The sequence below is a fragment of the Geotrypetes seraphini genome, chromosome 13 (assembly GCF_902459505.1).
Source record: "Geotrypetes seraphini chromosome 13, aGeoSer1.1, whole genome shotgun sequence".
NCBI lineage: Eukaryota > Metazoa > Chordata > Amphibia > Gymnophiona > Dermophiidae > Geotrypetes > Geotrypetes seraphini.
Genome location: NC_047096.1, coordinates 2,972,432 through 2,989,869, shown reverse-complemented (window position 1 = coordinate 2,989,869; position 17,438 = coordinate 2,972,432). Strand labels below are relative to the sequence as shown.

General features: G+C 43.9%; 1 protein-coding gene across 2 annotated transcripts in view; it reads right to left on the bottom strand.

The window, feature by feature from the left end:
• Nucleotides 1-15,375, bottom strand: part of TMCC2 (transmembrane and coiled-coil domain family 2) — a 44,086-nt gene extending 28,711 nt beyond the window's left edge. The window contains exons 1-2 of one of the 2 annotated variants that reach the window (XM_033918915.1): nucleotides 15,192-15,375; nucleotides 5,988-6,509 (exon numbers count right to left, since the gene is read on the bottom strand). In XM_033918915.1, the coding sequence (XP_033774806.1) occupies nucleotides 5,988-6,509; nucleotides 15,192-15,341 (672 nt within the window). In that variant the 5' untranslated portion in view covers nucleotides 15,342-15,375. The remainder of the gene's footprint in view (nucleotides 1-5,987; nucleotides 6,510-15,191) is intronic. The other variant, XM_033918917.1, reaches the window with a different exon arrangement.
• Nucleotides 15,376-17,438: the final 2,063 nt, after the last annotated feature.

Sequence of the window (17,438 nt, the reverse complement as noted above, 5' to 3'; positions counted from 1 at the left end):
ATATGCCTGATGGGCCGCCGCGTGAGCGGACCGCTGGGCTGGATGGACCTCTGGTCTGCCCCGGCGGAGGCGACTACTTATGTACTTATGTATCATCTTTAGAGCAGAAAGGTGAAGAAATATAAAATCTTGCAGTGGCTTTAGTGAAAGATAAGAACTTAGTTCAAAGGAAGACTGAATATCTGGAAAACCAGTTAAGGAGAAATAATTTACGCTTTTTGAATTTTCCCAAGTCCAAGTGGACTTGGTAAGAAGATATTTTAAAGAGGTTCTCAATAGGTTTCTGGAAGATCTGACCGGTTGTAGATTTAACTAGCTTTCTTGAATCTTCCCTCAAAATAGTAACACAGAGACTAACTTTAATTGTAACATTTGCTTTGGAACTTATCGCAATAATATTTCCTGATTTATCTTGTGATATGCCAATGAGGTGGCAGGCATTCGTGACCTATAGACAGACCAATTTTGTACTGAAATTTCCTTGGATTTGTGTTATTCTTTTGGAAGGGGTTTCTTACAATTTCTTTTAGCTAAAGAAGAACTTAAAGTGACTGTATAACTTTTCTAGAACTCTTAGAAAATGGGCTGAGGTACATGAGTGGGGTGGCAAGCTTCCAGATTTTTCTTTTTTCCTTATTGAATATTTTCATGGATCTTGGATCCTATTTCTTTTTTACAGTGGACGGTTTAGGATTCTATTTTCCTAATTTGGATTATTAACTGAGTTAGTTTGCTGAGCTTTCTTGATCCTGGATATATTGACGTGATTGAATTAATAGAAAAATAAAAGTAAACAAACAAAGGATTTAGGGTAGCCTTTTGTGGCTTTCTCTTTCTTCACCACCAGAGGGCCTGCTCACTGCCCTTTTCATGATCCCTCAGGCTCTGGAACTTATGGGAGTCTATTTTTATATCTCAAGAACATAAGAAAATGATGTTTTCAAATGTTTGAATCTATAATTCTTCCAGTGATCTATAGGAACTTAGCAAACTATCTGGACCTTATGGTTCTTATCTGCAGTCACATTGTTTTTTGCATATATATTCAATCTTAGAGGATAAGAATTTTGTTGGGGCTGAATTTATTTAATTAAATACTGGAGACAGCACTGCAGCCCAGAACTTCCAGTTCTCTGGGGACCATCCCCACCCCCACTGGGTGCTTAACCTTTAGCTTTCCTTCAATTATAACCTCTTTAGCCAAGGAACTGTGACATATGTGATACCGTTTCTTCGGCTTTATGTGTCTTCTGAAGGCTGAACACTCCGGAAAATGTCATCCCCAAACTCATCCAAGAAAGGTAGAAGAGCAGAGTAAGCAATCCAGCAGGAATCACCCATTATAGTTCCATCAGCTCAGCAAGACTGAGCAGTAAATGCACATTTATGTTGCACCTACATAGACCGAAATCCACACAAAAAAATGTTCTACTGTGCTGACATTCTAAGGATCACATTTCTGTAACACACCGCAAATGTTCTTCTGTGCTACTTCCTTCACACCCTGAGCAGCCAGAGTGTCCTGTACAATCTGTAGAAATCCAGTGTGACCAAAAGTCATTCTTATACCAAAAACTGAAGTCCCCTGGTGACAATCCCAAAACACACGCTGAGGAAAGAGCCTACGCAGTCCTCCAAGCTGAACCCATGAAGACCTGCTGAGTAAAGGATCATTCCTGCCTCGCCACCTTTCATGGCTCTTAAACTAGTATTAACTAGGGAAAAAAGCATCCACTGTCATGGTTACACTTTCTAATCCTTCATGCCCTGTTTGTTGTGTTATTTATTTCGGACTGGACGGGGCCCGTATCCCTCTGGGATTGAAGGCGGTATTGTCCATCACATCCTATAACGACAGTGCAGACTCCCATCCACGATATCCAACAGATTGTAACATAGTAGATGACGGCAGATAACGACCCGAATGGTCCATCCAGTCTGTCCAACCTGATTTCAATTTAAAATTTTTCTTCTTAGCTATTTCTGGGCAGTTTGTAAAGAATGTTCTGAGCATCCTGGGAGTAATATCCTACTTATGCTGTAATGCCAGAATTAAATTACAGATTAGTTGTGCAGGTGTGCTGATGCCGGCTAGATGCTACACTATTCCAGAACTCCCAGCATGATTTTAGGGCTATTCAGCTGTCTTCAGACAAGGCAATCACAAAAGAGGCTGAGAAATGCTTGAGTACCTGAATAAATTCATGTAAACCACTCTGAGCTCCCTGGGGAGAATGGTATAGAAAATTGAATAATTAAATAGTGTGAAAAGTTTCAGCCTCTGGTAACCAGAGCTAGTATTGTGACATCATAATGCCTCGTTCCAGCAATAAGTGATGTCACAATGGCTTCATTGGCCTATACTTGGCTCACTTTTACAACACTTTGATTTCTAGAGTGGTGCAGTGGTTAAATCATGTTGAGGTTGTGGGTTCATATCCTACACTGCTCCTTGTGACCTTGGGCAAGTCACTTAATTCCCCATTGCCCCAGGGACATTAGATAGAGGACAGACAGGGAGAAATACTTGAATAGCTGAATATACACCACTTAGATTATAAGTGGTATATAAATGCTAAGAATAAATAAAAATTATAAATAAAAGGTAGGACACTGAAATTCAAGAAATCTCCTCAAATGGGAAACCGTGAATTCTGATTGGCTGGCTCAGCTGCACATTGCCAGTTCCACATTCCTGTGACAAATGAAGTCACTTCTCAGAGGAGAGATATGAGACATCTTATCCCATCTGCTCAGTCCGCAGAATCAATGCTAGCAAGGCAACGGAAGACCGCAAAGACCGGCTGATAACCTAGGTGGTGACATCTTCCAGTGCATGTGGCGTCAAGTCTCCAACTCTGGAGCAATCATCAGATTAAAAACAAACTTCTCTCGCAATGCATCTCCGTTAATGCACCTTGTCCTCACACCTGCCTTCTGCGGATCCAGCCCCGAGATTACTCCACACATTCACAGCTCACTTCTTCTCCACAGTGCCTCCTGCTGGTCACCCACGTCTGCCAAGGCATCTCATTCCTGCTCCTTCTTTTCCCTGTCTCATAGAAGGTGACTTGATCCTATACTGAGCCTATCATTTCTAGGAGACTTCTGTCCGGCCCTCATTCCCTACCCTTAAGGCAGAATGCCACTCACGTGTCCCATCTCTTCTCCGCTTCCCTACACTCTCTGCACAGCACAGCCTGACAGAAGGGGAAGAGGAGGAAGAGGCAGACGTAGGAGGGAGGTTTGAGCACTATTCTAAAATCAGTCCTCAGTCCCTGCATAAGAGGCAAATGGTGCTGAGAGGGGGCAGCTGTCTTGCTGAAAAGGTAACATCTGCTTTCAAATAAAACAATGACGCAAAGTTTGCTTTTCTGTGTGTTCGTTGCAGCCTCTGGCACTGCTATGCAAAGCACCTCATTAGTATTAAAACGAGGTCATTGCTATTCAAACCAGCACACAAATCGATGCCCTAACAAGCTGACTTTCTAACCACCCCAAATAACTGACAGGCAGTGACGTAGCAAGGGTGGGTGGCGCCCCCTCCTCACCTTCTTCTCCGCCTCCCCCTGCCACGCGTGCGCTCCCTTTCCCTCCTACTGCTTTCATTTTCCCGGCACAAGCATCATGACGAACTTGCTGCCCGTGTCACGTCAGCTCTACCTATGCGCGGGACCTGGAAGTGACGTCAGAGAAAACCAACACCAACACTTTCCCAGTGAGAGCAGCAACTGGGAAAATAAAAGCGGTACGAGGGAAGGGGAACGCACGCGTGGCAGAGGGGTTGTGAAGGAGCGGAGGCAAAGAGGAGAGGAGCTGGCGCCCAGGGCGAACTGTCCCCCCATCCCCTAACTACGTCACTGCTGACAGGTCTAGACCAGTCGTACGAGTGTGTTACTTACAGGTATGCCCTGAAATCAAGATATAAAATTTATCACCATATGCCCGTGTGTTATAGACACATTTTAAGTGCGTATATTGAAGGCGCCGAAAAGATGCGCCCCCAACCACAGAACTTGAAAATTCCCATTCACTGGTTCAATCCCGAATGAAAAATGAACGAGCCGGGGGCCAATATCTTTTCAGCGCCCCCTCATTTATGTTCTGCAAAAGCAGTATTGGTACCTCAAAATTCAGAAGTGAGCATTAATCTAACACAGACTAAGAAAATTTTGTCAGATACAGTCTGTGAGCAAAGGTCTAATTTCAAATTTAGGACAAACAATTTCAAACAAGAGAATTGAATGACAGAAAACTTAAAAGACCCCTGAGGCAGGCCAAGTGTCGAAACACTGCCAGTGTCGGGTCTTTGACTTAAATAAAGAATTACTGCTCCCAGTTCTGTAGGCGTTTACACTTCTTTGTGGCTGGTAAAACCTCAAAATGACCAGAAAAAAATAGTGCAATCCCTTTTGATAAAGGGCACACACCTTCTGAAACAGGGCATACTCTTTCCTCATGAGTGTGCCATTGCGCAGGTGCAAACAATGCACCTGTTATCAGCAAGGGACGGTGCAGTGTTTGAAAAAGAGTTTGCCCTTTTTCCAAAGAGTGTGCCTTCAACGACCTAACTCCTGAGGCCAAAAAATAGCCAATCAAAACAAACATTGCCAGAAATGATATGGAAGCAACTCAAAACGAAAATGTTCTGGATCTCCATCCCCCGCCGGCTACAGTAAGCTGCAGAAGATGACTTCAAACGAAAAGTGCTGGTCCTCAGTTTGGGACTATGATCACTTACAGTAGGAACGGACAAAGTATTTATCACGCTTTCATCTTCAAAGGTTTATTAAAACCATCCGGTATCTTCAACTATTTTAAAAGTACAGTGAAAGGAATAAGTGTCAGTGTGTTATCCACATGCTGAGTTTTAGGCAGGATAAAAGCCCTGACAGCACAGGAGTGAGGGAGAAGAGACTAGGTTCACTAAACAGAGGCCGAGGGTTGGATACTAGGGGGCAGGAAGGTATCCGCTAGGCTACCTCCTAAATCCGAATCAAGGGGAGAGTTTTTCTCCAGTCCAGCATGGTGTAAGAAGGTGGAGACAAGAAATCAAGAAAGCACGGGACAAGGATGGAGGAAATGTAGAGCTCTGTAGCTGATGTTTTGGGGCCACATGGTCTGTCTTTGACAGGTCTCTGAGATGCATCTGTAAAGTTGACCTCAAACTGCTCTGATTGTTACCAACTCTTAATCTTGCACAAAGTGTCCATTAGAAGAACCTCCCTCCCCTCCCCTCCCCAGCACAGCACAGCACAGCACAGCTCCTCAACCTCAGCACAGCACAGCACAGCACTGCTCCTCCCCTCAGCACAGCACAGCACAGCACTGCTCCTCAACCTCACCACAGTACAGCACTGCTCCTCCCCTCAGCACAGTACAGCACTGCTCCTCAACCTCAGCACAGCACAGCACTGCTCCTCCCCTCAGCACAGCACAGCACAGCACTGCTCCTCAACCTCAGCACAGCACAGCACTGCTCCTCCCCTCAGCATAGCACAGCACTGCTCCTCAACCTCAGCACAGCACTCCCCCCCCCCCCTTTCTTTCTCAGCATGTCTTAGTGCCGCTTCTTCAGGGACACAATACTCTGCTGAGATATGGGAGTGTTTTCTTGGCTAAGTCCCGTTCTTACTAGTTTGTATCTATTGCACTCTGACTCTAGCCACAATCTTCAATCCCTGGTTGAGTCTTTCTTTGCCCCAGGGGGCCAGAACCTACCTAGAAACCCTCATTTCAGTGGAGTTGTCAAGGGGTTGAAAAAGGACAGGGAAAGGTCACTGGGGGTCAGAGTGGGGAGGCTGGAGAAGAAAGAGAATCAGGAGGGGAGAGAGGTGCAAATCCATTCTTGCTTCTAGCTATGGGCTGTAGTCATGTCCTTCCTTGCTCCAAGCTGTCAGGTCTTATCCCAGCTAAGGCTCCTTCCCACCCGGCTCCTATCCTACACCCCTGACTTCAATCATGTTCCTCCTTGCTCTGGCTCTTACCTTATCAAAGCTTTTCTCGGTTTCATCTGGCAGCAGAGAGCTGGTTGCAATCTCTGTAATGAGAATACTCGTGTCTGTGGTAGAGGAGGACCGTGGCCTGCCCTGATGCTGGTGCAGGATGGCTGTGAGGTTGCAGTCCTGGGGGGTCTTTCGGAGCAGGTGGGGGCTGCTCCCTCTCTGGGGTTCAGAAGGCCCACTCTTACTCCTCCGACTGCTGCCACTATAACTGTACAGGCTGCTGCCTCTCTTTATGGACGGGCGGGAGCGGATCTGTTGCAAGACCCTGTTGAAGGCTGTGGGCCGGGCGGGCAGATCGTGTAAGGACATGGCGTAGGACACACGGTGCATCTCTGGAGAGCGTTCTTTTTCATCTGGCGAGTCCCGGTCTGACATCCCAGGGTGCTGCTGCTGCCAGATGTCCTGAGGGTTTGGTTGTTCCCGCTCTCGAGACCGCCGGCGGCTATGGAAAAGGTGCTTCAGACCATGGCCGAACATAGAGCCCTCCGAGAGCTGCTGAATTTTCTTTCGGTGGGGGAAAAAGATTTTAAAAAAGATATGTTATATAACCAGTGCACTCCACTCCAGGACACAGTTGTACACCAGATAATATAATACAGGAAGCCTTACTCAGCCAATCAGTAGCTTCTCAGCATCTAACATTTGAATCGAAGATAAGACTAGACCATCAGTGTCACAATTTGCTTGTCCTCCAAAATCTCTACCTCCTCCAAAAACTGGACATCAGTGCTTGACAGATTGGGAAAATGTCTTAGGCTCAGTCTACCTGCATCAAACTAACTACGCAATCAGCCCCCATCTTGAATTTAGGGATTCACATCTTAGTTATAAACTGCTTTTCTCCGTTAAAAGCTTGAATACTTTGTATAACGTCATCTTTTTCATAATATTCAAAAGGAAACCAGTACTTAGTTTTCCTATGAAAATGAGCTACAAGCGCTGAGGTACTTTAGGATTATAGGAAAATGCACCCTTGCAATCTCCTTTCCGGCTCTGCATTTGTCCCTGTGGATCCCAAGGAATTTATTTCATTCTCTAAGATCTACCATAAACCAGCCTTGGTTTGAACTAATTTGGGTCGCCTTAACTTACGTTCGGTTTTTGGTTTATAGTTATTTCTCACTTTGTACAAAGAGGGTTCCAAATGTTACATACATGATTAAAAACAGCTTCACAGACAACACAAACAAAGCAATCAGTCAAAACATATCAGCAACCAGCTGGAAAACTTAAGAGTAATTGATAGAGGACAAATATCATGTTTGAACTTTTCATGTTTGGAGGTGAAAAAGAGAAAGTGGAGGTTTTTTTAGACCTATGAAGACAACTGAGGTCTTTTGTCTCCACTTTCTATTTTTGCCTTCAGGTCTTCAGATAAATTAATTATCTAGAGTCTTAGGCTCCCTTTAGTGTGGATTGTGGAGGGTCCAGCATCCTTATCACACAACCTGAGCACATATTGATCTCATGGCTATGAATGTAACCTTCACCTTGGGTAATCATCAGGTAGACTGCATGCCAGGAAAGAAGTCCTAATTCCAGTTTTTCTTCCTGTCCTAAGGGGCTCCCATGCTACCCCGAAACACTGGATTCTTCTCTTCTTTGATCAGTTTGGGCAAAGGGATTTTTTTCTTCCCATGGCACAGCTTGAAAATACTCTGGAAAGATTATATCCATTCTTTAGAAGCACAGTGAAAATGCCTGCTCTCTCTGGATCACTTATATATTATTATGTTATTTAGATTTTAGTTTTTAATAGTCTGGGTTGAACTCCTTCATATGCAGAGAGTATTTGCATTCTGTGAAGGGTTTTGTCCCCATTGCACTGTTTATAATTATTCTTGCAGGATAAGACTGAGATGTCGTGCTCAATGCTCCCTCTAAGGAGTGGCCCAGGTGCAAACTTTTGTATCGTGTGATCAACAAGTTTTAAAAACCAACTACAGTATTTGTCATCCCAGTATTAGCCAGTGCATTTCTGTATATAGCACAAAAAGCCACCATACCTATGGAAATGCTTTAGTTTAGTTTAATTTTGTTTGAAAGTTGGGTGGAGTCAGTATTTTGGTGAGTGACCACGTAATGACCATGCAAAATGTAAGGGAGCTTGCTCACGCGCTCCACTTCGAGGGAACATAGGTGGTGTTATCAACTCCTGGAAGTCAAACAACATTTTAGCTTCAGTGAATTTTGCCATCACCTTTGGCAAGATAAACCTGGCTTAAAGAATGGTTCATGTTGACATAAATTAGAAAGGTACCACAATCCCCTATATAGCAGGGCATGCATTTGCCCTCCCCCCACCCCCCAATTTATCAAGTCGTGGCATCCATAGGATCAGTGGCAGAGTAAGGCCCCTCCCCGCCCTCTTCCCCCATCCCCCACCCCCTGCTGCACATGCGTGCCCCCTTCCCTTTCTTTTTTTTTAAATACTTTCTTTAATATTTGTTACAATCAAAAATAACAAAATACAGGAAAAACCCACAGTGAAATCAAACGAAAATAAATCTTTTTCTTCCAAAGGCATAGTCCACATTATTGGATTCGTTTGACACGCCAGCATAAAGCAAATATATGAATTAAATCATTTCTCCATCAGGACTAGGCATAAATTGACCATTTTCTTTTCTATCTGTCACAAATTATCCTCAACCAGAAAAAAAAACACTTCTATGAAACTTTCAATAAAGGTTTATCTTTAAGGAAATCTTCTAACTGAATGGGATCCGTAAATACATGGCAACTTAAGAAAAAAAGTTGTTCCCACTGCTATAACCTTAGGTTTAAGCTGTAGGAACACCCCCTTCCCTTTTCCCGTACCTTTTTACGTCTCCGGTGTCTGCAGCATGCTCAAATTATTAATATGAACGCTGAATAGCTCTACAAATGCTGGGCTTTCAACAGCTGCTGAATCTTACCTGTCCCGACAGCTTATTCCAGCTACAGAAAACATCTCAGATTATGTGGCTACATATCTGACATTTCCTTCTGTAGTCTCATGGCACCCGCTATTAAAGACACCTGCAAGCCTTCACCCAGCCCTCCCTCACTATTGCACTGGAATATGAACCTGGGTGTCCTGGATTAAAGTCCACTGCACTGACCACTAGGCTGCCCCTCTGCTCTGCAGGGATAGGGTTACCACACCCGGACATGTCCTCTTTTTCAAAGGAGGGATTTCCAAAACCTGGCGGTTTGTCCAGGTTTTGGAAGTCCTGAGCGCGGAGGCTGCGTCTGGAAGCCTTTCCGCATGCACGGATGATGTTATACGCACGTGCGCATGCGTAAAGGCTTCCAAATGCGGCCTTTAAGCTTGGGGAGGTTCGTGTGGGGGCGGAATGGGACAGGAATGGGGGTGGAAAGGGGCGGGGACAGGCATCCTTTTTTTTTTCAAAGAGGAAATCTGGCAATCCTATCCGTATGGCTCCAGAAAAAAAGAGGACGGATTGAGACATCCAGGTTTTACTTCCACGGAAAGCGATGTCTCAATCCATCCTTCTTTTTCTGGATCCATATGGTAACCCTTTGCAGGGACATCTGTGTGGCCATTTTTGAAGAAATACTGCAACACAGATATCCTTGTCCCTGTTTTTTTGGGCATTCATAATTTTTACATTTTATTTTGGAAAATGGTTATTCATTTTGGACATTGTCACATATTTTCAAACAGGAAACCCCAACATTTTTCCTGTTCAAAAATGGTTGTAAAATGGTCTTTTTTTTGGCCTTTTTTTTTACACTGCCCCTCAAAATTTTATTTTTATTTTTTACACATTTGATGGTTGTATAGTTCTATTGTTTGTTCACGGTTTTCCTTTTTTTCTCCTTTACTAAACTTCAGTAAAATGTATAAACTTAAAAAAGGCTCACATCTCCCAAAGAAAAGCCTTTTTTGTCTGAAGAATGTAAGATAGTCTGTGATTCTCAACACATAAGGTCTTTGCAGGTCCATTTTCCCCTGCCCCCCTTCACAGGGGTATATTGAATATTCTTACACCCAAGTACCCTTGCATCCACCCCTCTAATAAGTCAGTCACCTACAAGGGATATCAAATCCAGTCCAGATCTGGTTTTCAGGGTTAACTGAAAAAGGCACATTAAGTAAATTGAAAATGAAGTAGGAAGAAGTAGAAAAACAGTGGGCAAAACTGAAAGGAGCTATTATAAGGGCAACAAACCATTTTATAAGTAAGTAAGAGAAAAATAAGACTGTTTTGGTTCTCAAAAGTAGTAGCTGAGAAGGTAAGGAAAAAGAGATTAGCTTTCATAAGTACTTGTGCACCATAGTATGGCTGAAAAACATGTGTCACCAAAGCTGCTGCTCAGGTTACAGCTTCTGTCTCTGTGCAGACAGAAAATGTTACCCAGGCAGAGGGAGTGGTCCACGTACAAGCTGTCTTCAGCTTGAATCCCTCATGAAGGAAGTAAAGGAACTGAGAGAGGAAGTGGCAAGACTGAGAAGCATCCATGAGAATGAGCGGTACATCGATGAAATGGTTCATGAGAAGTCAAAGTTTTCCAGCAGTGGGGAAGAAGAGGCTGTGCTGAGGGAAGGCAGCTGGACTCAGATTACAGAACATTGTAAGACTGATACTATGACTCCCCCCAACCTTGAACTGAAGAAGTGATATGCTGTCCTGGAAGTGGAGAAGATGAGAGCATCCCAAGGAGAGGATCCCAAAGCTTGAGATCCCAAAAATTACTGGATCCATGACCACCAGGAGGCGTAAGGTAGTGGTAGTTGGCAATTCCCTTCAAAGGGGTACAGAAGCATCCATCTGCAGACCAGACATGATGTCACAAGAGGTATGCTGTCTACCTGGTGCCAAAATCCAAGATGTTACGGAGAGCTTGCCGAGACTCATGAAGCCTGATGACTACTATCCAATGATGCTCATCCATATTGGCACTAACGATAGTGCCAGGTACCCCTGCGAACGTGTCAAAAGTGACTTTGTGGCTCTGGGAGAGAAGGTGAAGCAGTCAGGTGCACAGGTGGTATTCTCATCCATCCTCCCTGTCGAGGGTAAGAGCCAAGTCAGAAAAGCATGCATCCTGGAAATGAATGCTTGATGGTGATGGTGTCGTCACGTTGATGGTGTCGTCAAGAGCGTTCTGGCTTCCTGGACCATAGGATGATTTTCCAAGGGCTGCTGAGCAAGGATGGTATACATTTATCAACGAAGGGAAGAAGTGTCTTTGCCAGCAGGCTGGCTAATCTACTGAAGAGGGCTTTAAACTAGAGGTGATCAAAGCTCCCAGGTGAGTATAAGCCCTCAGGTATGTAAATCACTGAATACTTCTACACAGATGGAAAAAGGGGGCATTGTCTGGAAAGCAATATATACCGTACTAATGCTCAAAGTATGGGAAACAAGATTCTGGATTTAGCAGCTGTGATGGAAGAAGAAGAGTTGGATATAGTGATGATCACGGAGATGTGGTTCAGAGACCCATGACTGGGATGTAGTTATACTGGGCTATAATCTGTTCAGGAAAGAGGGTAGGAAGAAAAGGAAGGGGAGTAGCTTTATATATTACCACCACTACTACTATTAAATATTTCTATAACACTACCAGACGTACGCAGAACTATACAGAGTCACAAAGAAGACAGTCCCTGCTCTAAAGAGCTTACAATCTAAACAGACAAACAGGATGTCATGGATACAGTTAAGGGGAACGGTTAATCAGCTGGCTGGGTTGGAGGGCAGAGGAGTAGGGTTAAGGATTGAAAGCTATATCAAAAAGGTGGGTTTTCAGTCCGCTTTTAAACAAGGGAAGGGGCTTGACGGACAAACTCGGGTAATTTATTCCAGGCATAGGAGGCAGGAAAATGAAAGGAACGAAGTCTGGAATTGGCAGTGGAGGAGAAGGGTACAGCTAAGAGAACGGAGTTCTCTGGGAGGTGTAGAAGGAGAGAGAATATAAGGAAAGATATTGAGGGGTAGCAGAATGAACACATTTGTAGGTCAGCAATAGGAGTATGAACTGTATGCGAAGGCAGATAAGGAGCCAGTGAAGTGATTTAAGGAGAGGGGTGACATGAGCGTAGCGAGGTTGATAGAAGATGAGTCATGCATGAGTTTTGCACAGATTGCAGTGGGGAGAGGCGGCACTGCTGGAGATTATATTAAAACCACACAATTGCTGGATCTGCAGGGCAAGGAAGAGGCACTGTGGATCAATATGGAAAAAGGGAATGGTGAATATATTTACATTGGTGTGATATAGAGGCCTCCCTCACAGTTGGAAGAAGTGAACAGAGATTTAATAGTAGGCATTTAGAATACATCTAAAAAAGGGGAAGCCTTGCTAACAGGTGATTTTTAACATGCTGGATGTTGATTAGGGTATCCCTATTGCGGGGTCTCTAGAAGTAGGGAGATTCTGGATTCTCTACAAGGAGAACTGTTCTAGCAGTTGGTAATGGAACCCACACGGGACTCAGTGCTTACAAACGGGGAAAGTGTTTCTGATGTTACAGTGGGTGATCATCTTGGCATCCAGTGATCACTGCATGGTACGGTTTAATATTAAGATGGGTATAGAGAGGGCTCATTCAAAAGCAAAGATTTTAGACTTTAAAAAACTAACTTTGTTCGAATGGGGGATTACGTCAAGGAATTGTCTGGATGGGAACGTCTGGAAGGAGTGGAAATGCGGTGGGCAAAACTGAAATGAGCGATTGTAAAGGCGACAAACCTTTTTATGATGCAAGTAAGTAAAACTAAGGAAAAGAAGGCCGCTTTGGTTCTCAAAAGTAGTAGATGAGAAGGTAACAAATAAGAGGTCAGCTTTCATAAACTACAAAAGATCGCAGAAAGAGAAAGACAGGCAGAAATATCTAGAAAAGTTAAGAGAAGTAGGTCGAGTAGTCAGGAAAGCAAAGATTCAAATGGAAGAAAAAAAAGCTGACACGGTAAAATGGGGAGTCAAGACATTTTTTTTAATATATCAATAATAGGAAGAAGTGCAAAAGTGGCATTGTGAGACTCAGAGGTGAAGGGGAAAAATATGTAGAAGCTGATAAAGAAAAGGCTGAATTGTTTAACAAATATTTCTGGGTTTTGTTCACGACTGAAGCGCCAGGAGCAGGACCGCAGAAGACAAACATGAATAGGGATGGAGAAGTGGTAGACCCTGATCGATTTTCAGAGGGTTGTGTTCATGAGGAGCTAGCTAAATTAAAGGTAGACAAAGCGATGGGGCCGGATGGTGTACATCCGAGGGTGCTGAAGGAACGTAGGGAAGGTCTGGTGGCTCCACTGAATGAACTTTTCAATGCTTCTCTAGAGATGGGAGTAGTGTCTTAAGGCAAATGGGGATAGACTTAAAGATCTCAATGTTTGGAGGAAAGGCAAAGGGGAGGACATATGAAAGAGACATTTAAATACTTACTGTACATGGCATAAATGCACATGAGGCAAGTCTCTTTCATTTGAAAGGAAGTTCTGGAGTGAGAGGGCATAAGATGAAGTTAAGAGGTGATGGGCTCAGGAGTACTCTAAGGAAATCCTTTTTTACACAAAGGGTGGTAGATGCGTGGAACAGTCTCCCGGAAGAGGTGGTGGAGATAGAGACTGTGTCTGAATTCAAGAAAGCCTGGGATAGGCACGTGGGATGTCTTAGAGAGCGGAAGAGATGATGGTTACTGTGGATGGGCAGACTGGATGGGCCATTTGGCCTTTATCTGACTATTCATTGAGGATATCCTGAGAACCAGATCTGTTAAGAGTTTTCTGTTTTTTGGTATGCACCACTTGCTCACTCATTTCCATCCTGGGAGTGGCTGCATATTTTGCTGCTAAAATGCTTGGATCTTTTCTGTAAACTTTAATCTCCAATTGGCATCTGTATCATCAAAACAGAACATAAAACCATCACATCTGCTCATAGCAAGCTCTTTGCTAGCGGCAGCAAAGCAGGACAGGAGAGAGACTGAAGAGGAAAGCTATTTCCTGGCTCCTCTCCACAACTTCAAGTTTCTGCTATTTCTGGCATCTCTATAGCAACTGGAACACTTTGTTAGATAATAAGTGGAAACCCACAGATTCTCATGTCAGAGGAATAAGTGGAATTAAATATCTTCTTTTTTTTCCCCTCCACCCTCCTGGAAATAAAACTGCAGGACTTTTTCAGGAACAAACTAAAGGTGTTGAGCATCCTGGGCTGTGTCTGGGAGAGGGGGATCCCTTCAAAGATCCAAGAGTAGGGAATGAAAAGCCTTTTCAGGGGCTGGGAGATAAGTACCTGGCAGAGTCCCCAAAAGTAGCATGATTCCATGCTATCTATCCCCAAAGATAAAAAGTGGCTTTCCTCAGCCTACCTAAATAATGGTTTATGGAGTTTTCTATGAAAAAAAGACGAGCAGAGATGACCAGGGTGGTACCTGCCCATTTGGTGAAATTTCCATGTGATCAGAATTAGGATTAGGTTGGGGTTTAGGAAGCTTTTGAAACTATTGCAGGTAGTATGTTGGGGCTTTTCAAAGTCCTTTTCTTTCCTTTGTATTGGGTTGGGTTTTCTACTTAAATTCTCTTTTTATCCTAGTGATGTAGGCTTAAGTATTTCCAGTTCTTTTCTGTTTTGTTATTTTCCTTGTCTGTGATGTGAGATGCAAATTAATAAATGATAAGGAAAAAAAGAGTAAACTGAAAGTGTGATTGCCCCCCAGTAATTCCTTCCTCTCAACCCTACTACGAATCCTAGGCCTGAGTGGGGGAAGGTGTTGGACAGGCCTAGGATTAGGAAATCCTGTTTTAATGTAGTGGGGTGAAGCATAATTAGCGCTACCCACCAAGCAGAAGATGATGTCATCAACTGAGTGACGCTTTATTTCCTTATTTAGAAGAGGTAGCTAATTACGAGGGGGTGCTGAAAAGTTTTCAGCCCAAGCAATTCTGAGCGTCATTTTGACACTGTGGTTGATTCATTAAGTGCCAATTTGCAGAAACGAAATTCTCTCACGTCATTCTCTTCTTTGTTGGTTTGAAACCCTTTCTGAGATTGTGATGTCATAATGCCTCATTCCACCAATAAGAAATGAGCTCATCAGTGCTGAAAGGTTCTTTGCCCAACCAACCAAGCAGCTTCCTCAATTCTGAGCGTTATTTTGCCTCTGTAGTTGATTCATTAAGAGACTTTTCCAGGTCACCCTAGCACCGATGCAGCGGGATCTCTTACCTTCAGATCCGGGGGCTTGCTCCGGGGGAGGGCGGCCATGCCCGGCTCTGCCGCTGTCTCCCAGGCCCGGGAATCCGCCGCCGGGGGGTTGCAGCCATCCTCGGCCCCGTCCTCCTCGGGCTGCAGCTCGTCCGACTTGCAGCGCTTCATGGCGTCGGGGAGAGCCCGGCCTTCTCACCGCCCGTGCAACCGCATTTGCCCCGACCCCAGCCCGCCCGCTTTGCCCCGATTGCCGCTCGCGCTCCTCAAATCTCCCGCAGCCCGATCAGCTGCAAGGTGCGAGCGTCAACCTAGCCTGAGCGAGGGGCGGAGCAGCGGGGCTGGGATTCAAGTTTGGTTGAGCTGCGGCCCTGGGAGCTGTCAGTGGCGAATGGTGCTGCAGAGGTGCCCGTCCGCGCGCTCAACTTTCCCAAATGATTGCAGACTTGGCACCTCGAGGCCATGTGCGGTCCATATTGCCATGGAAACCTCCTCTCTGCCAGCCGCTTCCTTCAGCGTCGGTTGCTGCCAGCAGCAGATCTGTCCATATGTTTGGCCGTTGCTCAAGGGACATAAGGAATAGAAATGAGATTTTCAACCAGAAACCAAATGTATCCTGGAGAAGTCTAAAAGTGTTCTTTGGAGTTGAGCCCGCTGCAAACTTAAAAATAACAATCACAGGGTGTTTCATGCTCCTGGCCTCATTGAGGTCAAACAGCTACAGTATGAGGTCATGTGGATGGGATCAGAATGATAAAAGTGTTCCATGCCACTTTACTTCATATATTTACATTTATGTCACTTTTTTTAAAAAAAATTCTATACCACCTTTCTTCAAGGTCATGCATTTGATACACACACACACACACACCCTCCTTTTGTGCATAATAATGATAAGTTTAAAGGTTTGATCCTCCACCTTTCAGTGGTAGGACTGGGGTGGGTGCAAGAACTGTGATGTTTTAGTCAGGTGAAGTTGGATCCTGTAAGTTTGCTGCTTGTGAGGGGTGCTGAGGCTCAATGGAAGAGGTCTGTAGGTGATGGATGTGGTTTAGAGTGACTTCATGGGCTTCTGTAGCCCCCTGATAGTCCATCATTTAGTAAGGAAAAGAAAAACAATCCACCAAAGTAGTTCCACAAAAGGCAGAAGTGAAGCAGAAGCAAAAACTGTGGAACTGATGATCTTGTTTGAAACTTTATTTGAAAATGGTGCAAAAAATATACAATAAGAAAAAGCATAGTATAGAAATGTGGCATAGACCCGATACGGGCTGTATTTCGGTCATAAAAACAACCTTCTTCCGGGGTCCGGTCCTGCTATGAGCCACAAGCTAAAAAACGAGAGACACCGCAGCGAAATACTGATCGACTGAGAAAAAGATGCCTGTCACCACGTCATCATGATGTAACATTCACGTTTTTCTTGCAGTACATTTCAATCTGGCCTAACTAAGAAAGAAATAAGAAGACTTCAGATTATACAGAACATTGCAGTAAAGATTATATATAATGCAAAGAAGTTTGACCGTGTCAACCCCCCTCCCCCTACATGAAGCTCATTGGTTGCCAGTAGAACACAGAATCACTTATAAAATTCTTTTACTAACTTTTAAAACTAGACAAAATAACCAACCCAAATTTATTAATAATCTTCTTATCCCCTATAGTCCTAAGACTCTAAGATCGTCTGCCAAAAATCTTCTTTCTATCCCTTCTCTGAAGTATATCGACACAATGAGGTCTACCATTTTCTCTGTTAACGCTCCATCTCTTTGGAATAATATTCCGTCCCATCTACGGGAAGAATCAATTCTTAATAATTTTAAGATGAAGTTAAAAACATTTCTTTTTCTTGATGCATTCGAGACCTAAATGTCCTTTTCAGGGCTATATAGCTTGATTTTATTTTTAGCCACCCTTCCTTTTGTTTTCTTCTCTCTATATTTTTCTCTCTACTTGATTATTGTTGTTCTTGCCCTTTTCCCTTTTGTTCCTGTTTGTCTTTGTTTATAAAATGTTTTTAATCATTATTATTGTTTTTAATGATGTTCTGTCATCTTAAATATGGCTTTTTTGTCAATACATGTTTTTATTACATTGTACACCGCCTAGAAGGCTGATTGAGCGGCATAAGAAATCTTAAATAAACTTGAAACTTTTCCTGCGGTGTCTTTTTCTCAGTGCGGAGTCTCGCATTTTTTAGCTTGTGGCTCATAGCAGGATCGGACCCAGGATGAAGGGCGTTTTTATGACCGAAACACGGCCCGT